Below are 24,389 nucleotides of genomic sequence, written 5' to 3' on the forward strand. Positions count from 1 at the left end.
ATTTTCAGAAATGTAGTATCGACCACAAAGCTGTAAAATTTAAAACTTTGGAATATACTTTAAAATGTACAATAAGCTTAAGTTATTCCACAAAATGCAAGGTAAAAAGCTAGTTTAAAGGATCAAGAATTAGCCAGTTTCTTACAAAATCAAAGAAAGAACCGTATATGTGAAATAAGCAAAGATTTTTATCGAATGGCGCAAACTATCTTATATTAATAATATAACATATTGTTCCTTAAACCTGCGTTATTGCCTAGAACTATCCCACAGGGAGAATTTAAAACTTAAATATCACTTTTGTCTGGTGTAAACAACAAATGCCGTCTCAAACAGTCTCATTGGAGAGTTCGTACTGTTTTTTGTTCTATTAAGAGTGTATAAATATAGTTTTGAAGTTATTTTAAATACATTTATAAGCGTATGGAAAGTTCGTTTTGTTTTTTGTTCTATTGAGAGTGTATAAATATAGTTTTGAAGTTATTTTCAATATATTTATAAGCGTATGAAAGTTCATGTTTTTTTTCTTCTACTGAGTGTATAATATAGTTTTGAAGTTAACGGTATTTTCAGAAAGTGAAGGGGAATATTTTTTATTTTTTTTTTAGAGAGGAGAGAGAGAGAGAGAGAGAGAGAGAGAGAGAGAGAGAGAGAGAGAGAGAGAGGAGAGAGAGATGAGAGAGAGAGAGAGAGAGAGAGAGAGAGAGAGAGAGAGAGAGAGAAAGACCCTTTTATTATGCTTATCATCAATATTCAAAACAACCGCATCAGCCACTTTAGAAAGTCAAAGACTTATTTATTTAAAGGCTACTCTGTAGAGGGGTTACGGAAAGTGGAAATATTGTTCCGTTTTAGGGGCTTCTAAATACATTAAGAAAATAATGATGTGAGTCACACTATGTCCTTATTAGATGTTGCGAGGCGTTCTCAATGTCCCTTCGCTCTCTTGTGAGTCACCCGCTATATCTCAATATAGGAAATCCCGTCGTATGAACTCCCTCAAAAGTGAAGGCGCTCCAAGAGTGATATCACCCTAGGTTTTACCATCGGGAGTTACCTTTGATTATCTACTATAATCTATAAATTGACATAGAATCAATCTATAGTATTTTAAGCAAAGGACTGATTTTTACAAATTCTACTGCTATCGAAAAACTCGTAAGTAATAAATTGTTTTCAGTGCTTTTGATAGTTTTATTGAATGTGTCAACTAGCACCATATAAAAACTAGTTCCATCCTGGAATCACTATTGAACCAAAGTCAACAATGACTCAAATGACTCACTGAAGTACATACTTTATAAAGAACTTTTTAGCCTATGAGAAAATACAGGTTTTTCAAAACAAAGTTATTAGACTATTAGAAAATTATGTCCATGGTGAAAATGATACAGTTAATTGTTATAGGAAACTCATGATTCTTAATGTTAGCCAACTTCATGATTATCAACTTGCTATTTTTGTATTTCAGAGTATTTATGATTTGTCCCCTGAAATGTTTCGTCAGATGATTTTAAGGAATTTTTCATACAATAAGTATAAGACTAGAAATATAGATGATTTGGTGTGTGTGTGTCGCAGCTCTCAGAGGGAAGTTTTAGTCCCAGGTTTGCTGGACCAGTAGTGTGGAATTCTTTACCGATGAGTATAAGGTTATCTGAAAATGTTAGCCAGTTTAAGAGTAGACTGAAGAACCACCTTCTTGGAAGAGATTAAGTAAATAATTTAAATGGGATAGCTCATTGTTTTGTTTTTTAAGTATTATTTTTTTCTCTCTCCCTTTCTTTCTCTTCTTATTCTTTGTTTTCCTTTTGTTTTATTTTCCCCATTTTTTTGTTTCATTTCATTTCTTTTTTTTGTTAATGTTGTAGGCATTGTTGCTCATTGAATGTTTATCAGCCACTACTAAAAAGTCTTTGACTTTGTGGTTCTCTCGTATATTGATGATATTTATAATAAAAGTCTCTCTCTGTTTCTCTCTCCCTATGAATTGTAGAAAATATTTTTAAATAAAGACCTTTCGTGTAACCACCTCAACCCCATCCGTAGTAGGACTACATTGCAAAGCCTCGTGACTGCAGACAACCACCACATCTATTAGCTATGAGACATTTAGGAAAAAATTGAATCCCAGGATCAGGATCATGTGGAACAGGAACAGAAGTCTGCAAAAGGTGAAACATAATGTAGACTGCACATCATTACAACAACACAAAAGGGTTTTAACTAAGAGCACAACTGCTTTCACTGATCAACTACTGCTTGGAAGATATATTTTGACTCTCCTGATAGGCCAAGCTGATTTAAAGGATCTCAAAGCAATTCATACTCTTTCATATTCGCCTCACATGTTATTTTTTTTTCTGAGAAATTTTTCAAAAAGTTTTGAGCGAGCTTTAACATTTGATCAAACGGGGATATTAACATTAAATCAAGCCACAGAATACATTCACATTATGAAACATTAGCTTAGGATATACAGAAATACCCTATTTTAGTTTCACAAAAACAAAAAGTAACAGTAATCCGATTATTTCAGGCTAAACCAGCTTTTATTTTCGAACATTCTCTGAGTGCGGTAACGGTTTTTGATTTAGGTGTCACCCTAAGCCTAAGTATCTTAAATTATTGGCGTTAGAAGCTGTCTCCGAAGGTGAAATTGTTAAAATTACCTATAATTTGAGGGATTCGTTCATCTTCTGCCCCAGACCTTAGTCCTCTACAGGTGGTCTAGTTTATCCTTTCTGTCATCATTCCCGTCCCAGTAAGACTCAATCTCTCGGTTTATAATGATGCATTCCAGTGTCCTTTAAAGTTTGCTCGTGTTATAATTTTTTTTTTTAACCTGGGTTATATAAAGATTCTACAAATTAACGTCCCACATCTGTTTTATCAGAGTTTAGTAAAATTTCTTAAAAGACTTTGCATTCTTGACTTCTAGATTTTCTTAACTCTAAATATTTTCATAGTTTTCATAATTTTTCATAGTTTTTAGTTTCGTTTTAGGACAAAGCATTATACTAGGCTTGCATGTTAAACTCTCATACATTATTTACATTCAGTTCTTGATTCTAGTTTGATACCTGCTGCTCTATTCTTGATCGAGTCATCTTAACTGATCTGCTCTCGATTGATTGATTCAAATACAGTTAATTGTTCGGCAATCATCTTTTATTCGGTCAATACTCTTTTTGATTTAAATTAATGGCTTTTGAATGCAGTTAAAAATTTAAAACCTACGACCTTCTATCGTTTTTGTCAACCACCATCTATTACTAACTGTGGCATGAACTCGTCTTTTCCAGATACACTTCTTGCTTTTGCTGGTGACAGCACTCTTAGCACAGCCAGTATAAATCAGTCTGGTCTTTTTTTAAGATGATAACCTTTCTTAAGAGTTACGAAAGAGTTACCCAGTTGTTCCATGTGAATTATCTTGCTTTAAATGGTGTAAAGTCCTTCTTTCTCATTTTTTCAAGAGTCTCAAAAGACTGTTCTGACTTTAGTGTAATATATGCATCAAGAGATTCTTTAAATAGAGCTAAAGATTGTTAGGCTCTATTTTTATGAATATTTAGCAATGGGGAGTCTCCACGAGTCTTGAAATCCTTATAAAGCTAAAACCCATATTTCCAGAGTCGGTTCTTAGAGTTTTTTTTTTTTACAGCCTTGTCCAATCTTATGCTTATACTTTCATGTTATTTCGGTGTCAAGTTTTCCCTCGTCTGTGAAGCCACTTCACGGAATTTTTATGATCAAGCAAGAAATTTTATTCAGGAAACTAAACGTTCTTCATTTCAACCCTTACGTTATTCTTCTATCGTTATCTGCTTTGGGTTTTTCTACAATGACATGACCACCATCCTACAACCATATATAAGAACATGTCTTGTCTTTTTCATCACCCATCTTATGATAAAAATTTACAGATTCCTAACACTTCACCATTCGCATTGACTTCAATCTCCTGATAGCTTGTAATATGTTCTTGAACACACTTTCACAGTCTACAAGAAGCTACTTTGGTATCCTTGAAAAGTATGTCAGAGATTTTCCACTCAATAAGACTTATTTAATTCATTTTATAGTCTTTTCAAGAGTTGATACCTCTGGATTGGGTCTGGATGTTTGTTAGATAATCATTTCAATTATTTCAGCTTCATTCAGTTTTAGATTGTTTCAGTTTTATTGGTTGTTTGGGTTGAAATAATGTGCTACTTCCTGACCTTGCTTGTAATTTTGCTGATTGTTGATGAGGGAGACTAGATTTTTTTTTTCTTTTTTCTTGCTTGATATGGCCTAACGACTTTAACCTAATACTTTTAGCCATTCCTGACATATCACCGCAGATATACCCTTGTAGGGCTTTAAAACTTGTATAAACTTTTTGGGCTACCAGTATTACTACTACTACTATACCCCACTACCACTACTACTCCCATTGCTTCTACTGCTGCTACAGCTATTTCGACTGCTGCTATTGCTAAGGCTAATGATATTAAGTTGAGACTTTCAGGACATGTTGAGGTAATTCAAACTTAATCAAAAAAGTACTTTGTACATGTGAGTTTTCAAAGAGTATTTTAGGAGTATCCTAGCAACAACAGAGGGTATTAAGCTAAATATTTCTGGGCTATTTATTAAGTATTAAGTTAAAGTTGTCAGGGTATATCGAGTAGAAAGTGGAACTAAATCTAAAGACACTATGTGCAATCAAGGTTCTCAAAAGGGTGTACCTTCGATATCTCCGACCCAGTTTTTTAAATTAATGTATTAAATACAGATTTTAGATCCTAGCTCTCTGAAACTTTTCCAAAAAATAAGTGCAAGAATCCTGAGGAGTAAATTATTACCGTTCAGCTTGAGAAGGAGGAGGTAAAAAATTCAATTCGTTATTTAACATCCTGCTTTAATTAGGGTCTAGTTCTTATGAAGTACTAGCAGTTGGGGTGGCGCTTCGCGCCACCCCAACACCTAGTTGGTGGGGCACTTCGCGCCCCCCCAAGCCCCCCCGCGCGCGTAAGTCGTTACGCACATTATTAGTTACGTGCCATTGTAGTTGTGTCCCTGTGTCCCACCTGTGAATATAGATAGATTTATATATGTGTTTCAAACTACGTAAAACTTGCGAATATACAACATTCTTGGCTTTCCCATTGTCTGTGCATATACAAAGCCTTATGTACTAATAATGACGTCATATGCAAACGCTCTTTTTACAAACAAACAAACATGCATACACACAACTCGTTTTTATATAGATAAATAGATAGATAGATACAATACAAATTAACTGCGTAAAACTTGCGAATATACAACAGTCTTCGCTGTCAAATTGTCGCTACATATAAATAGATTGTCAGGTTTACCGACCCTCAAACATGCAACGTACAATTGTCCATGGGAAAAACAATCAGTATTAAGATCTATACCGCATTTTTCTAAGGATTGACCTTGAGCTTTGGTAATGGTGATTGCAAATGCTAATCGAATTGGGAATTGCAATCTTTTAAATTGAAAAGGCAGATCCGTTGGAATCATGGGAATGCCAGGAATAAGAACAGCCTCACCCTCAAAAGGCCCTGTCAAGATTGTGGCCTCTATTAGGTTTTCCATTGTTTTTTTTACGGCAAGTCGCGTGCCATTGCAAAGCTTTGGTGGGTTGATATTTCTTAAAAGTATTATTGGTACGCCTATTTTTAGTTGTAGCACGTGTGGTGGAAACCCTGAAAGATCTATGGAATTTAAAAATTCAGATGGATAATTAACCGCTTCATTTGGTTCCGAAACTGTGTCGACTGACTTGTAAAAGGACTGCCTGGTCTCGAATCTTGGTCAAAACAATATTGTTGATTTCGTGGACGTCTATATTTTTGGGTGCGAGAATCGCTCTTTCACTTAGCCATTTATTATTTTTATAATTTTTTAGAATATTCGGAAATACTTTTTCAATCAATTCATTTTTGGACGTCACTAAATTACAGAAATCAGCAGGTAGTTGTATACGTCCTGAAATTGAGTCTACTGGGAGCTTTCCGTTTCCAATTGCCAGCAATTGATCTGAAAATGTTTGACCAGAGTCATCGCTTTGCAATCGGACACGCATATTTGTAGTTAATTTTAATATTTTTACGTGTGCCCATAAATTAGAATTTTTCAGGCAAGCATTCATTTCGTCTGCAGGAGTTGGTCTAGGTATTATAGGTAATGTTTGCCTGAAATCTCCCGCAAGCAATATTAATGTGCTGCCAAAGGGTTTCGACTTCCCTCTCAAGTCTTTCAAGCATTGATCCAGAGCCTCGAGCGATTTTTTGTGTGCCATTGTGCACTCATCCCAAATAATAAGTTTGCATTGCTTCAATACTTTACCCATCCCAGATGATTTGGAAATATTGCACGTGGGAGTTTCTGTAGAATGCAAATTCAGAGGCAATTTCAAAGCGGAATGAGCAGTTCTTCCACCAGGCAGCAATGTTACGGCTATTCCGGACGACGCAATTGCCAACGCTATATCATTTTTTGATCGAATTGATGCTAGAATCAGTTTTATCACAAACGTTTTACCAGTACCTCCTGGCGCATCCAAAAAGAAAATTTCTCCAACGTTGTTATCGACACAATGCATTATCGTATCATAAATGTCTTTTTGTTCCGACGTTAACTTGGAAATGTTATTTTGTACATACGACAATAGATCACTCGTACAGTAACTTTGTTCACGATCCAATTCTACACATGTCGAAACAGCAGCGATACGGTTAGGTGAAGGCATTCCCAAATCCTGAAGAGGTTTGTTTGCCATACGTACGCACAAATCTTCTATAATAACTAAAGTGTAGTTATAAATTTCTGATGTAAAATCAAAAGTCATATCTGACGTCTCTAACTGTTTTCGATGGAGTATATCTTCGGACATTTTTGACTTATATTTTTCCCATAACTCTGTAGGAGCTGATGGAGAGCAAGTTGTTAAAATGATGCCAAACAATGCACGAATTTGACTTGGGGTTTACGTTTCGCACGCGTCATTGATGCAGTTATCCCAGGGTTGGTCATTCTCCAATAAATTCAGAGCTTGGCATGCACTACGGTAAGTGTCATCTATAGTACCGTTAACAGTTCTCAAATACTCAAAGGATGTCGGACCGGGTACATTCATCAAAAGCAGGCGTAGAAAGAAGCATTCATGTTGATTGGGGTGAACGGTGTAGAGTCTTCCTATCGTGGTATCTTTGAAGATGGTAGGTTGGCCGTCGACTGACTTACCCTGTTTTCGACGTTCAAATACTTTATTTTTAGTATTCCACGTGTAATACGAAGGCACTTCAGTATACAGCAGTTTTTTTTGCAAAAGAATCATTTTTGCAAAGCGAAAAAAAAGCTGTTAATGTTGTATCCGGTGGATTCAGGGCTCTTTGTTGCACGTTGGTTTCCGTGAAATAAACACGTTGACCATTCACTAAATGTACCGCTAAGTGAACAACAGCTGGACTACGTTCATGTATCGGAATGAAAGAATTCGCCAAACAACTTCATTACTGCTTATGTATCTTCCAGCCTGATATTGTACGATTTCGTCGAAATCTTTGATTTCGGGCTGCAAGCCAAAAACTGCCATGTCACTGCCTTTGTTGACGTATTTACATATGTATTTGATTGCCTTTACGGAGTTACAGTATTCAACGTTTATGTGTGCATTAAATGTTTTTGATAATAATAGGGAATATGGAACAACCCACTGGTTATCTACTTCGATGGTGGTACCGTTACGCTTCTTTATTATTGCTGTTTTACCGCCATCTTCAGTAGATCTTCTTCTATATTGTGGGTAACCATCATTGCCAGTAATTGTCTTTGATACTAAAAGTCGAGGATATTGCTTTGTGCACCTTCCTTTGGCCATGCATGGTGAATTTTCGTTCAGTGCACCGCAAGGTCCATGTATCATATTTTTTACAATAATATCATGTAACCCCTTATCGACATTTTTATCAGGTATTTCAGCGGAAATCACATCATCAATTTGGTTCGAAGTAATTTTTTTATGTAGCCAGATTAGTATATGTGCGTGTGGCAAACCTCGTTTTTGCCATTCCACTGAGTACATCCAGCATCGCACTGACCCAAACACTTCAAGTTTTACTATGTAGTTTATCAGTGATTTCAACTTTTGCCGGAAGACACGGGCCGTAATGTCATGCCTAAGAACCGCCGATTGGCCTTGAAGTAAAAGCTGTAGTTTCTCGTCCCAAGATTGATTACATGTAAATGTAATAAATAAATCTGGACGACAATAGAGACGAACATACGCAATAGCATCTTGAGCATATTCATGCATATGACGGGGACTGCCAGCATATGAAGAAGGTAAAATTGTTAATCTTCCAACGTTTCTGGTATTACCGTCATTTATAACTGCATCTCGCAAATGAATGTATTGTTCTGAGCGGAGCTTGGTCTGATTCAGGCGGATATATAGTAAACGTTCTGAATCAATTTTAGCATACATATCAACGACAAATTGGTGAAACAATTCACGGCATTTTAAAATATTATTTTCTTCATCCTGCCGAATCATTAGTCTATAGGAATAATAATGCATTGCACTGCATTTCTTATTCATTTCTTTGTTAGTGGCTGGATTCATCAATTTAATTTTAAAGTGATAGCCGTCGGCTCCATCCCAAAAAATGATAGGATATTGTAGGGCATCGTAGCATCGATGAGTTTCAGCAATTCTTAACAACTGAGCGTTTCGCTTATGAAGAATAATATCTCGAGGTAAAAACTGATCACCGACCATAACGATTGCCACTTCGTCGATAGTTGGAGCATTGTATCTACGAACATGTTGGCCAGGAGGCGTTTTGTCAGCGGAAATAACAATTTTATGCGTATCAGTAGGCATCAAATCGATGGCTGTTTTGAACAGACGCACTAAATTATTATTTTCGTGGAAAAGATGTTGCAATTGGGAAACGATTGTCCTTTCAACCTTGGGAGAAATTTCGCAACGTGCATTCAATTCAGAATTTCTATCACTGATGAAGTACAATTGTAAAAATTTATGATTCTCGCCTGAGAATGGTAGAAGGGACCCTGCTCTATGATAAATTTGCCCTTTTACTTTGAAAGTAGACATAAATTGATCTGGATTTTCGATTTGGGCTCCAAACGACGTCATTTGGAAACATGAGTTGTATTTTCTGATTTTTGACAAAAAACGCTTAGATTCTGACGTAGTTCCAGTAAGGAAAGTCTTCAATGGCTCTGGTGGTGCGGCCAATAGAGGAAGTTTAACTTTTCCTGAGGCGCAACACATTCCCATTGTTTCACCATTGAATTTCAAGGCCTTGCAATAGGGACAAATTTTAGACATTGTCCCGATTTGAACACATCTACTCAAGCTATAATCATCGACTGGGCTGTACCTGAATGCCAGGCGATAACTTTCAGGTTGCTCTGATTCCTCGGCACGCTTTCTTTTCTTACTTTCTCTATCAGCAGCAAGCCTGATTTCTTGCTGTTCTTGTGATTCCTCGGCACGCCTTCTTTTTTCACTTTCTCTTTTAGCAGCAAGTCTGCTTTCGCGTTGCTCTGGTAGTTCCTCGGCACGCTTTCTTTTCTGACTTTCTCTATCAGCAGCAAGTTTTTTGGCATAGACTCTTTGAGCATCTTCATCGGCTTTTGCCATTGTAAGTTCATCAGTCATTGTAAACTTAAACATTAATAGATTTCTACGTGAACATATATGTCTTAAATATCTTTAATGACGTCACCGTCATAGCAAAAATGACAAGTTTAATGACGTCACCGTCATAGCAAAAATGACGACAACTAACTTCATGACGTCAGTCGACACAGAAACATGACGTCACCTGATCCACAGACAGACAACTTATTTTTATATTTATAGATAATGGTTAATCATTTAGTGCATAGGCTCAGGAGAAACTGCGCAGAAAGCATCACTAGCAAAAACTGGCGATGTCTACGAAAACACTGAAAAAAAAAAAAAAAAAATATGTGTCGATCCCAACAGTCCTAGTTCTTCATTTGAACAATGGCTTATCAGACACACTTACTTATATGTTTTATAAAAAGTAAAATAACCAAGTCGACGAAGCTTTCAGAAATTTGCTCAGATATTAATTTCTGAAAATATCTTAAAGTTGAACGTACGGATAAAATCACAAATAAGAGTGATGTAGCCACTCCCAAAATCTCAAAAAGGTTAAAAGTTTAATCAAAAATTGCTCGAAAGGATACAGTATTTGAACAGTGTTTTATTTGTCGTGGCATAAACAAAAAAAAAAATTTTCTTAGAAGTTGGCTTACGATAAACTCCTGATAGCTTGATCAGACTTACAAAATTATTTTCCAAGACCGTACAAAAACAGATAAATATTCTAATTGGGGATTAATTTACACCTGAGAGTTGAATATACCATTCAAAACTCTTTCTGTATTCAATAACTGCTTATTACTTACAACTAATTTTATAAAATTAATTTTAGGCAAATTAATTATAAAACATTTTCATAGCAACAGGAAAACGTTCCAGATACCTAAAACTTTTGTTTTTGGGATATATATCACAACAGCTACAGGTTGTGGAATTATTGCTACTCGTATTAGTAGAATTAATAAATATATGGACTAAACGATTAACAGTCTAAATTAACAGTCAAGCAACTCAGCCTGCAGCGTCACAATTATTTAATATCAAACTATATCTTAAGTATTGGAATTTCTATTAGAACAGAGAAATCTGTGGGGCAGGTGGATATAGTCGGGATTTTATCTTTTAATCTAAAATGCAAGCGATGATAAATATTGCATGTCTAGAGCATAAATGCTTGTTCATTAGTAGACTAGCAAAACAGCAAACTCAAAAAATTGTTCTTCGATCTGTCTCCCACAAAAAACTCATCTCAAAAAAGATGTAAATTTCACAAGCTTGCAAAAAGAAAAAAAGGTAATGTCTGACATTATTTTTTTGAAAATTCGTTGAAAAATTTGAATTTTACATGTGCTGCTTGATGAGAAGATAATCACTTGAGACTATAGGAACCACTTTTTTAGACTCTGCACTTGCGCGTGAACAGTTTTTGCGAGGCAAATATTCCTGAGAACCCTAGCTGTTGAATGTTTAAAAGAAAAGGTCAAAAAACAAAACCATGGAAAAACCCTAGGTAAAAAATAAGCTGAATAGTTACATATCAGATTCTAATTTTACTTTTTTGTAGCCTAGCACCATAAAGGCCGGAAAAAAAACGTGAAAACCAAGGCTGTGCTTCTATAATATGAATGCCCCAAAGTTCTGCTTTTCCATATATTATTCTTAACTAAATATTTGAAAAAAATTAGGATGAAAAGCGTCTGATAGAGGTAGCAAGGGAATTTTTTTTCTAGCTAACCTGTCCTGGTTTACAGTCAGTGTCCTTATTTCTTAGTATAGCATTAATTTCGGCCTTTTCTTCATCCGTTGGTGACATGAAATCAACTGTAGAGTCATCTCGACCTGCCAAAAGGAAAAAAAAAATCAAATCAAATCAAATACACAGATATGGCAACGTTAAAACTTAAAAACGACTAAAAATTATCTAACGACTAAAAATAGGAGCTACCACTCTTTCAACCCTATGCTCTCTGTGCTAAAGTGCAACGAATACATGAAGTTCAAATTGAAGTGGGTTTTTTTTTAACCTATTGCCTTTCAAAACCGTTGCACTTCATTTTTTTTGTCCAGAGTAGCCAAAAGTTGAATAAACAAGCCATTTTCTTCTGGCTTTTTCGTGGAAAAAAAAACTTTTATCATACTGCTTTTGTGTTATAGAAGTTGGTTTTTAAGCACTGGGGAAATATAAAAAGTATTATTGCAAAGACCATCAAGTGAAGGTGCAGCAGCCCTTAATTTCTTCCCATTTCAAGTTTAAATATTGGTCTTTATTTTATTTGGAAAAACTAGTGTTTTAGTAGTACATTAATGAACTTGTTTTTTAGTCTCATATTTGTTTTCTGCATAATAGGCAGATTTACCTAAAATAAGAGAATTCCTCTCCCGGTCCAATTTTTGTAAGGTAGGTAGATAGATTTTTATTTAAAACCTTTACATCACGTACATATCAATTAGTCACAAAAAGGCCGTTCTGGCCTGTACATAAAGCTAACTTATTTATGAAGAACGATCTTTCGAGGAACGGACTTACTTAAGAGTAGTTGTTTTTCAAGATAAGTCAAATATTTCAGATTGAAAGAGAGGCTGCGATTTGAATCCCACCGCCCGCACTTTTTGCAATCAATTGTAAATTTCTATTGCAATCCTTTGATATTTTAAACTAGCTTTTCTGCCATAAACTACCATTTTTGCAATGAGAGGAAATTTATCATTTAGTCACCCATACAGCATGCTTGGTTCAAGTATAAATATATTACTCCAGAGAAATAGAGGTTGACGATTAAGTCCTCGTTATATGTTTTTGTGAATCACCTTCCATGTGAAACTGGCAAGTACGGCCCAGAAATATAATTTTAATTCATTAGGTGCCTACTCCCGCAAAAATGTCAACAAACTTTTGCCCAAATAAATGGTGCACAAAGTTACAATACTACATAACCATTAAGTTTACTTGGTAAGTGATATATAATAACGGTTAGTTTTTTATGGTTTACCTATGTGCTTAGGAAAGAATACACCACCGAGCACCAATGTGGCCTCTTAAAATTGGAAGGGTATTTAAATAGCTTTTTGTTAGCTATACACTGAAAGGTCAGCCTAAAATTAATCAGAATAACGGAAATAATATAATAATAGCAAAAGTACTGTAATAAAAAGATATTAGAAGAATAATAGAGATAAACTAGAAATATTCCCAACTTCGTGGCTTTAAAATGGCTTTTCCGTGAATTTCAAGCTTATAGTACCACACAGAGCACAGGATGATCAAGAAACTAAGTTGAGATGCAGCCATACAGGATAACCTTAGCTTTCCAAATTTTTATTAAATTATCAGAAGATAAAAATTTATTATACTGCTTGAATTTTATTTAAAATGCATCATTCTTTCAAATGTCAATTTGACCAGTGTAACCATTTTTAAGATTTTGTAACTAAACTATTTTTTGTTAATGAATACACAATGATGGAATAAATTAAAAAGCTTTTAATTAAAATAAACGTTATTAGAGCAGTTGTTGTAGGAGTAGCATTCATCCCATGCAGAAAAGATTTAACGAAAGCATTGTGAGAAAGGACATGTCATATTGGCTTTATTTCAAAATTTGAACTTCACACGAACACGATTCTCTGTTCAGTTTACAAAGAATTCACGCCATCCCCTTCAAATCCACCAGTCCTATATTTAATACGATATTTAGTTCAATTGATATTCTTCTATATGTTTAATCAATTTGTTTTAAGCTTTACTGAGAGACCCTAGATGGCACTGATAACTTCACTCTGGGATCAGCGGGATTTTCCAATCTTAATTGCTTTTCATGATAGAAAACAGCTTACTTTTAAAATTCCGGGCTGATACATTTGGTGAGGGCTTTGCTAGCACATCCCATACCCTTGTATTGTCTCTTGCTCCACCATAAGGATCTCCAGGAGGAGGCGGCTTGCGTCTCAAAGGCTGCGGAAGTATTCCTCCAAAACTGTCGAATAACAATGGACCTTGAAAAAAAAACGTTGTATAAAACCAAGAAGAAATGCTCAAACAGAACCTGCTACTGAGCAAAACTGGAGTTTCAGTTCCCGAGTGCAAAATGCATAAAACCTAGAATTTAAATTGAGGAGAGAAGTGTAAGTAGTTGGATATAACTAATCACAACTCATTCAGTCCCATTGGTTCAACTACAGGTGTAGGCTATCATCAGCCCCCCCCCCGCCCCCCAGCAAAAAAATTCAATGGCTATATAGCACGAACGAGCATTTTTAGTCATATGAAGGAGGATGAAACCCCTCTCAAATTTTCGGTTGTTACATCCGTTCAATGACATTATGAGTACTTATCCGAGTTCTGACCCCCTTTCAAGCAACTAAAAGAATTATGAACAGCAATTTTATGCAATGACAATAAATCTGCAACAAACTGTTTACATGATAAGGCTATCACCAAGATCCCCGTTTCTTTTGTCCATTTTCGCTTCAAAACGCTTCATCTTCCTCAACTTAATTCAGAAAGGGACAGAGTTTTATTAATGTAACATATCCTTTATGTTGTTAATAAACAGGTCTGGCTGAAATAATTCCTAATTTCATTCATCAATGAAAAAAGTGTTTTGAAGATAATTCCTTCTCGGGGTCTGGGGATTTACGAATGATAAATTTAGTTATAATTTTGGATTGATTTATCCTCGCACTGAGATGGCCTCTGCTTTTTTCTCTCTGCTCTTTCTTATAACTGGCCATAGTTGAAATTTTTATTGTTGTAAATATTTGTATAAATAAAGATGTACATTACCTTAATTCAAAAAAGTAGATTTTCAAAGGTGACTTATGTGCCTGCGAATCCATATATCTTTATCATCTGCTCAGTTTATACATTGATTTTTTCTTAGAACTTATCCCTTATCTATGCTAGACCTAATCCACTGGTTAGTCTGCTCGAGTAACAATTGCGTAAAGAATGAACCAAAAACATGTATTTTACGGTATAAGCACAAAAAGTCCTACTGAAGCTCTTGTCTTCAATGCGTTAAATTCATATGATGAATTTCAACAAGACTTGTAAAATTAAATATTTAACTTCAATGTAATCAATTCAAAATAAGTGACTTTTTTGTGGGACTAATACAGTAAATAAATCTTTGAAGCCTCAAAACATTCAAATAAGCTATACCTCCATGATGAGAGGGGCCTGGAGGCCCCACTTGAGTAGGTGCCTCAAAATCCTTCGGTGGGCCAGGACGGGCTGGCGGCAAAGGAGCCTCAAAACTTTGCAGCTGGTGATCCTGAGGCACATAAGTTTTCTTGGATTTATCGTCGAGGATTTTTTCGAGTTCTTCTAACTGGTGGCAAGTTTGAATAAGCGTGTTTCTTTCCTCCTAAAATAGAAAAAATTTATAAACAACTTTCATGACTCTTTATTAGTTTATTCTTTATCATCTCTTAATAATTTCTGAGATAAGTTAGTACTATCGAAGTTACTAATGTGAATTAACAATACTCACCTAATTCAGAGAACGTACTTAGCCGAAAGCTGTTTCGTGTCAGTAAATTATAACGTTTCGTTTCAATAATACATAAAAATATTCAAGTATAATCATCTTCAGTGTCAAACCTTGTATCTATTTTTACAATCCTTCAGGCAAGTTCTCCGTTGTTCAAAAAAACGTTGGAATTCGTCTTCCGTAAGCTCCTTCATGACGAGCTCCTTCTAACATGTCGTAATGGTTCTCTAAATTCTAGTTCGGCCTTGGAGAAGCGGTAAAAATCTAACGATTAACAATCAGATGAGTAAGACAAATTGTCCCTATTGTTTGTCATGCTTTTCTAGAAACGTCTTGAAAGATAATGCAGTGTGAGCTTGTACTATGTCCTGGGAAGAAAAATATTTTCTCTTCACACCCTCACGGTACTAATTATTGCTAATATCTTGACCTTCTGGAAAAAGGTTAAACCACAACATACATCGCCAACAAAGAAAACAATTATCACCACTTTGAGTTTTGATTTGCTAATTCTAGTGCTTTTAGCTTTTGGCAAAGTTTGAATCGTAATTTCAGGATTATAAATGGAAACCCAAGATCCACCAATTTTTTTTTATTCTTACCAAAAGTCTAGACTAGATTCAAAGAATGATTGAAACGCTATTACAAATAATGGTTACAGCAGTAGCTGCAACCTAGTAAAGAGCGAACCACAAACCGTTGTAACCAAAACCTGAAAAACGCATTAAAAAAATACTGCCTTATGAGAAAAAATTATCGTCAGACACTGATTTAGAAATAGTAACTATGTTTTCGGGAAATCTTATAAATAAAAGTTTATAAAGAAAACAATGATTTTGAAAAAGATTCTGAAACTCCTCAAAAACGACGTTAGATCACAATAAAAATTGCAATCAGTGTTGAGCAGGCGGCACCTACAAAATATAAGGATCGGGGCTGTTTAGCCTCCAGCCTCTCTCTGAGATATCCTCAATATACTTTGAAAGTTTCAACATACTACCCTCAATCGTTCCTTAGATGTTACTGATATTCTCTTTTCACAACAAGCAAGCACATAATGTGTTCTATTTCTGGTCGGTATCCTTCTCAGAATTTTCTTATAGTTACCCTTTAATACTTTAAGTTTTTTTTGGAACCAGGGATAAACATACCCTTTCCAAAAAAGTCTAGTTTGTTAGAAGTGGACCACTTGCACAACTTACAGCCCGGAGCTTAGGGGGCTGTCAACTCTGGAGGAATAGTTATTTGACCTTTGGACTATTTGAATGTGAAATGGCGATCTAAAAAAAATTATCAGATGCATTTTGCAAAAAAAGTGTGGTTGGGTTGGGGTGCTGGTTGCCTTCCGATCGCAATTTAGTCTCAAAAGGAACAATAGGACTGTTGATTTTCAGCAGGGTGAGCCCCTTTAAAATTAATTCAAACACCCCTTCAATTAAAACCTTAAATGTTAAAAATGTACAGTTTGTATAACTTAAAGCCCTTGCTCTGGGGGCTATGGGGGTTCTGTTAACTCCGGAGGCGTAGTTAACCTTTGGACTATCTGAAACAAAATGCATATCTCAACATTTTGATCGGACGTATTTGGAAAACAGACGTGGTAGGGCTGGTTGCACTCCGATCCGTTTTGACTCTTAAAAAGGCCACTAGAACTTTTAGTTTCTGATTGAATGAGTCCACTCTAAAGTTTGCCCTACTACCCTTTCCAAATGAAGTGCCTCTGTGAAAAAAAGTAATACATTGAAGCCTTATGGCCCTTAACTATAGTCAACGCTAGAGTGTTGCCTACTCATTTACTTGGTTGCAGCTACGCTGTAGCCATGATGTTATTTGTCTATCCACAGACCATGGATTCGTTTGCCTGACATATTGTGTTCCTTTTTTCTGTCGAAAATATGAAGACTTCCTTATTAGTGTAGCAAATGGTCATTAAACTTAATACACACCAAGATACCACTACTGAAATCTATATATTGTTAAAGGAAGTATATAGGAATAAATATTTATGATATACCCTTTTTTGAGTGATTCAAGACTTTCAAAGATAACCAAGATGATCATATAGATGACATACACATGGGAGGGTCTTTCCAAATCCAAAACAGGTAAGGATATTTAAAATCGGTAATCTGTCCCGATCCAGCCGTCACTAACCGCTGTTAAGATTACTTACAGTAAGAGAAAGCGTTTGCAAAGGTAATTCGGAGATTCCCACGATGAAACAAACAGCAGCTCTTGAAGACAAATAAAACAAAAGAAGTTTTTTTGAGGGAATTAAAGAGTGAAGTTGAAACTTAAAACGAACAAATATTATTGCTTTATGGTCTATCTAACATATAATCGATAAAACTAGTGTCAATAAACCAACTGATAATATTGCTCTATGTTTGTAAGATTATAAAACAAGAGCTAAGAGCTCATATGGCACTTGTGACGAGGCCAGAAGAGCTACGAACCAAGAGCTCATATGCTATGAGCTCTAACAAAATTCTTAGAATCAAGAGATTAATTTAAAATGAAAATCAGAGTCTTAATGCCGGTCGGGAATTAAAATAAGAGCTCTGAGTCACAATGTCCTTCTAAATATCAAAATTCATTAAGATCCGATCACCCACTCGTAAGTCAAAAATACCTCATTTTTTCTAATTTTTCCTCTCCTTTTAGCCCCCCAGATGGTCGAATATTGGAAAACGACTTTATCAAGTCAATTTGTGCAGCTCCCTGACACGCCTACCAATTTTCATTGTCCTAGCATGTCCAGTAGCACCAAACTCGCCAAATCAATGAACCCCTCCCCCCAACTCCCCCGAAGAGAGCGAATCCAGTACGGTTGCGTCAATCACGTATCTATGACATTTCCTTATTCTATCCACCAAACTTCATCCCGATTCCTCCACTCTAAGCGTTTTCCATAGATTTCCGATTTCCCCTCCAACTCCTCCAATGTAAACAGATCTCGTCGGGATTTGAAATAAGAGCTCTGAGACATGAATTCCGTAAATTTCATTAAGATCCGGTCACTCGTTCCTAAGTTAAAAATACCTCACTTTTTCTAATTTTTCCAAATTAACACCTCCCAGCTCCTCCATAGAGAGCGGATTCATTCCAATTATGTCAATCACGTATCTAGAACTTATGCTTATTCTTCCAATCAAGTTTCATCCCGATCTCTCCACTCTAAGTGTTTTCCAAGATTTTTGTTTCCCTCCTCCAGCCCCCTATGTCCCCGGATCCAATTCGAGTCGAAAATGGAGCATCTGAGACATAAGATCCTTCTATATATCAAGTTTCATTAAGATCTGGTCACCTATTCGTAAGAAAAAAATACCCCAATTTTTACATTTTCAAGAATTCCGGTTTCCCCCTCCAACTCCCCCCAGTGTCACAGGATCTGGTCGGGATTTAAAATAGGAGCTTTAAAGCACAAGATCCTTCTAAATATCAAATTTCATTAAGATCCACCCGTTCTTAAGTTACAAATACCTCATTTTTCCGATTTACCCCCCCCCCCCCAAACTCCACCAAAGAGAGTGGATCCGGTTCGGTTATGTCAGTCACGTAGCTTAGACTTGTTTTTATTCATTCCATCCAGTTTCATCCTGATCTCTCCGCTTTAAGCATTTTCTAAGATTTCCGCCCCCCTAAATTCCCCCTCCCTATGACGCTGGATCCGGTTGAGATTTAAAATAAGATATTTAAGATAAGAGAGCTACGAGGTCCTTCTAAATATGAAGTTTCATGAAGATGCGATCACTCTTTCGTAAGTTAAAAATACGTCATTTTTTCTAATTTTTCAGAATTACCCCCCCCCCCCAATTCCCCAAAATAAAGCGGATCATTCCAATTGTGTCAATCACGTATCTAAGACTTCTGATAATTTTTTCCACCAAGTTTCATCCCGATCCCTCCACTCTAAGCGTTTTCCATGATTTTAGGTTCCCCCCAAACTCCCCTCATTGTCACCAGATCCGGTCAGGATTTAAAATAAGAGCTTTGAGACACAATATCCTTCTAAATATCAAATTTCATTGAGATCCGATTACCCGTTCGTAAGTTAAAATACCTCATTTTTTCTAATTTTTCAGAATTATCCCTACCCCCCCCCAACTACCCCGAGGAGAACGGATCCGTTCCAGTTATGTCAATCATGTATCTAAGACTTGTGCTTATTTTGCCCACCAAGTTTCATCCCGGTCCCTCCACTCTAAGTATTTTCCAAGATTTTCTCCCTCCCAACCCCTCCGCCCCAATGTCACCAGATCCGGTAGGGATTTAAAATAAGAGCTCTGAAACACGATATCCTTACAAATAGACAATTGCATTAACATCTGATCAACCGTTCGTAAGTTAAAAATACTTCATTTTTCTAAATTTTTTTCGAATTAACTGGCCCCACATTCCCTCCCCCCCAGATGGTCAAATCGGAAAAAAACTGTTTCTAATGTAATTTGGTCCGGTCCCTGATACACCTGCCAAATTTCATTGTCCTAGCTTACCTGGAAGTGCCTAAAGTGGCAAAACCAGGACCGACAGACAGACAGACCGACAGAATTTGCGATTGCTATATGTCACTTGGTTAATACCAAGTGCCATAGAAACTAGCACTTTACTGAAAACACCCAAAGGCCAGAATAAAAAGCAAGATTATTGATTTAGCAGTCAAAAATGAATAGGTAGCCTGACAACAACAAATTAATTCTAGACTTTTCATTGTCTTACACCAACTGTGATATTAGTAACATTCAACATACAGCTTAAAAAAAATCTTAAAACTTAAGCATAAAAATAAATATCATTTTAATAGCAGAAAAGTCACTGAAAAGCACACAAACAATGGATTAATTTATCAGTAACATTTCGGTCTCACCAGAAATCACACCAATAGTGAGTGAAAACTAGTTTAAAGTTGTAAAAAATATGCTTTAGTATTACTTGAAATGAAGAACAAATAAACAACAATATAAACTTCGAAAATCTGATATTTCTCTCTATACAACGGAAAATTTTAAGTTATGTCACGAATTCTGAAGCTAGTCTATAGCCGTAATACTATCATTGTTGTACAAAAATTCTTATATTGTTCTGTGTTTTCATTAAACAACTAATTTTGTACAATCAGACAAACATAGGGAAATATTATCAGAAGGTTTATCTGCAATAGTTTTACCGATATATGTTACATAGACGGTGAAGAAATAGTTTTTGTTTGTTAGTAGTGGGGTCCTAATCACTCCTGTTAGAAGATCATTAGCATGTACCCTAAACCTAATTGCATATACAAAAAACCCCCTGAGATTCTAAAGAAACTAGATCCGATGACCTTCTTAAATGAACATAGTACGAGAGATACATCATTACCATAATCCAGCCATTATCTCATTTACATATGCATGTCTGGGTATGATTAACCAGATTAAGCAAACCGTTTCATTTGATTTCAAATTTGATTAATAGAATTTATGGTATAGTATTGAACTTCACTTGACGGCAACTATACCAGCTCCCCACCCCACGAAATCTTTTTTCACAAAATGCATCTGATAAAATTTTGAGATATCTCATTCGCTCAAAAGAGTCCAAGGTTAAATAACTATGACTCCAGGGTTGATAGCCCCCAATCCCCTGGCGGTATGGGCTGTAAGTTGTGCAAGTGGTCCATTGTTATTACATAAGACCATTTATTGGAAAAAAAGAGAAGGTTTATCCCTTAGTCTCCTAAAAAGACAGGGTATTAAGATACAACTCTACGGAAATGCTGAGAAAGATACCGAACAAAAATTAAGAACAGTATATGTTTTCTGGTTGCGAAAAGGGAATACCAGCAACATATATGGAACGCTTGATGAAACCTTTTAGTAAGATAAAACCTTTGTGGAGATGTTAAAGAAAGACTAGAGGTCAGCAAGCCCCCTCCTTGCAAGTTTTGGATACGCCTCGTTCAACACTGATTGAAATATTAAAATTATTATTTTGTTCAAAGTATTACCACGCCCCCCAGAATACCAAAGTATTACCATGCCCCCCAGAACTCCCAAACGAAGATTGTGAATTATGCAATTTACCAATTGTTTAAACGCAGGATTTTTCATTAGAAAAAAAAATAAATTTTTAACTTTGTGTGTAATCAAAAAAGCAATGGGTATTAAGTTGAAAATTTCAAGACATACTGAGGGGGATGTTGAAAAGCAGTTGGAGGGCTTCCAACTTTTTCTCATACCCTCTTTAGTTGTACCTTCTACGAAAAGCTTAGATCAAAATTCTGAATTAGCCATCTTGTTCAAAATAGTCTGAAGGTCAAATAACTATGCCTCTTGTGGTCGTCATTGTCTTATAAAACGCCGCTCTCAACAAAAATAATTCCAAATCGTAATGAAGTGTTCTTAGAAAATCCAAAATACATCTACTATTGCAAAAGCCTCTTGCAAGAGTCCTATGATAAAACAAAGACTATTGGGATAAAAAAGAAATTCGTACGGGGACTTGATGTACTCAATATAATTGAGCCAAACTCTTAGTTGATTAGTGATGATTTAGGTGAATGAATATTAGAATGATCTTAGGAATTGCTACAATTATTAAATGTCCAATCTCATCATTAATAGATTTTCGTAGCCCTTATATTCCAAAATCTCTCACATCAGACCAAATGCTAGAGGACACTGATATTCCCTGGAGAAACAAAATTTCTACTCTTGGCATAAAATCAGGCTACCAATAAACCCTTTGGTTATTTTGCATTAGATCTCAATCAGAAAACACCCGAGGATTTATGTGTAGTCACTGATATTTTTGATAACGAATTTACCAGATATTTTCCAGTACCTTACCTTAGACCTTAGATCCTCCTGTGCCGCCAGAGGCACCCAGGGCATCCACGAAGAGCCGCCAGTCATCCCGCATGTGCGCCGCTGCCCAAACATCTTCCCACTGGGGCTGGATCGTCGTGTGGATGTTCGACAAATCCCGTTGGTAGGTGCGACGCAGCGTGTTCTTGGGTCGACCTCTCCTGCGAGTTCCCTGGGGTTGCCACTCTAGGATCTGCCTAGGGATCCTGTCTTCCTTCATACGGATCACGTGCCCAAGGTATCGCCATCTACGTTGCCGGATGACGTCTGTGACCCTGGGCTGGCCTGAGATAGAGCGGACTATCTGGTTTGTGACGTGTTCCCTCCAGTCGATGTTCAGGATCCTCCGAAGGCAGTTGTTTTCGAAGGCTAGGATCCGTCTTTCTTGTTGCTGATTCAACTTCCAGCACTCACTGCTGTAGAGAAGTGCAGAAAGGACGTTGCTGTTAAATAGCCTCAATTTCAGCTTCAGGGAATACTTTTTCGATCGCCATACTGGCTTTAGTCGGTTAAAAGCTCCACTGGCTTGCCCAATCCTCTGCTGCACTTCTCACTCACTTGATCCTGAATTCTCCACAGTATTGCCGACACTGAAGAAACTACATGAAAATAGACATTTTTTCTCCGTCCTAGGAAATTCAAAACCGCGGTTTAGGAAGACCCTCCTCAAACATGGTGTTGACAATGAATTCATTAATCTCATATAAGAGCTTTGTTTAAATCTAACTGAGGTCAATGTTCAACTGCTAGAAGTAGTTAAGCAAAAGACAAAGTAACATCGTTCACTCGTATATTCCCTAGCAGTAGCAGTAAAAATGGGAAACGATTTTGAAAGAAAACGTGTTCTTCAAGTGGGTGGTAGATTCTTTATACTTTCACTGCAAATAATTACAGGACTTGTGAACAGTTTTTTCCAGAAAAATGGCCAACCCTACAAATTGCCACCTAAAGAACTCGTTCTTTCGTCAAAGTAGCGCTTTGAGGACAATCTCAATAAATTTACTAAAAATTATACAATTGCCAAGAATATGAAATTAATCTTGTTTCAAAATACACTTGAACGAGTGAAGAGACATAAACCCTATCGTGAGAAACCATTCAATGTAAATGTCATTGATCATAAAATGGAAATTACTTAAAATTCTGAATGTTAAACACCACCACCAAAAGAAGAAATTCATCGTTGTCCTAAGTTCTTACAGGCGTTGCAGACCTAATGCCTCAATCACTACCAGGAACGATGTAAAAGACTCTGGACTTATCTTGCCGAAAGTGAACTTGTTCAAATTGATGGGACTCGGAGTCAAGTTATAATCCACGGCAAGACCTACAATCTACTTGGTTTGATATCCGATTTAATAAAAAATTATAGAAGAATTAAATAATTTGACAGTCATTTGTATAAATTTTTAAACTTATGAAACCTCCGGAAAAGTTTTATTGGCAATAAGCATATTTTAAAATGATTAATGGAATATTGTCAAATATAAAAAGATGATTTTAAATTATTTTTGGATCGTTCTAGCAAACCAAGTGGTGATGATGATTTGACGAGAGTGGGGTGACCCAAGAGAAGGTATCTCAATATCATTGCATCATCTTCACACGTGAGCATGCAAAAGGGCAGTGGACACTTCACTACGTTTTTATGTTCAAAATAGTTGAACTTTTGAAACATATTTATGGAAATATTGGTGAAGTTGGAAGTTTAAGTTCACCCACCACTCTTCCTCAAGTCACTGGACTTAACAGGAAGCTAGCTAAGGTTGCAAAAATCTACTTCTGATTAGACTGGACATTTAAATATTGCAGCATCTCCGAAGACGATTCTATTCTGGATTCAGTTAAATCATCAGGAATCAACTAAGAGTTTGGTTCAATTATATTAAATAATTAACAGAATGAACCAAGTTGCACCCTAAATCACAATTAAAGAGTCCGCAGTAGTTAGTTTCGAAAAAGTAAAGCCTTTTTCCCATTGCAAATAGTACAAGCAGATATTTTGACTCTAGATCGGATTAAACGGCGACACAATGGGACAAATAAGTACATTCTACATGCAAACAGTGAATTTACTCGTTATGCATATGCCATTCAATTGCAATCAAATAGAGGCGATGAAGTTGGTAAGGCTCTTGAATCCATAATTGAACAAGATTATTATAAGAAAATTCGAACGGATCGGGGTAGTGAATTTGTTATATCCACAAATAAAGAAGGTCTTACTGAAATATAACACAAAGTTCATCACAATAATAGTCCAATAAATCCAGCATTGGCTAAACGATTGCTAAGAACTATTCGGCTTTTAATTTCAAGATATTATATATTGAAAAATACTGCTACTATTAGTCATGATTTGGATAA

The 24,389-nt window shown here is 36.1% G+C and overlaps 1 protein-coding gene across 1 annotated transcript; it reads right to left on the reverse strand.

Moving 5' to 3' along the window:
- Positions 1-794: 794 nt before the first annotated feature.
- Positions 795-22,097, reverse strand: LOC136043213 (uncharacterized). Its single transcript, XM_065728146.1, has 5 exons — positions 22,005-22,097; positions 14,847-15,051; positions 13,520-13,678; positions 11,421-11,524; positions 795-2,165 (listed from the first exon to the last, which is right to left on the reverse strand). The coding sequence occupies exons 1-5, from the start codon at positions 22,095-22,097 to the stop codon at positions 2,055-2,057; spliced, it is 672 nt and encodes a 223-aa protein (XP_065584218.1). The 3' UTR covers positions 795-2,054.
- Positions 22,098-24,389: the final 2,292 nt, after the last annotated feature.

This window comes from Artemia franciscana, unplaced genomic scaffold (genome assembly GCF_032884065.1).
Source record: "Artemia franciscana unplaced genomic scaffold, ASM3288406v1 Scaffold_3730, whole genome shotgun sequence".
Lineage (NCBI taxonomy): Eukaryota > Metazoa > Arthropoda > Branchiopoda > Anostraca > Artemiidae > Artemia > Artemia franciscana.

Bases quoted from the DNA above. Each gene is read 5' to 3' on its own strand.
- LOC136043213 (XM_065728146.1), bottom strand. From the start codon at position 22,097: ATGTTTGGGCAGCGGCGCACATGCGGGATGACTGGCGGCTCTTCGTGG. The intron at 11,525-13,519 runs GTAAGCTGTTTT...TCCTTTTGGCAG, and splicing joins ATCAGCCCGGAATTTTAAAA to GTCGAGATGACTCTACAGTT. The intron at 2,166-11,420 runs GTTAGCTAGAAA...CACCTTTTGCAG, and splicing joins CTGACTGTAAACCAGGACAG to ACTTCTGTTCCTGTTCCACA.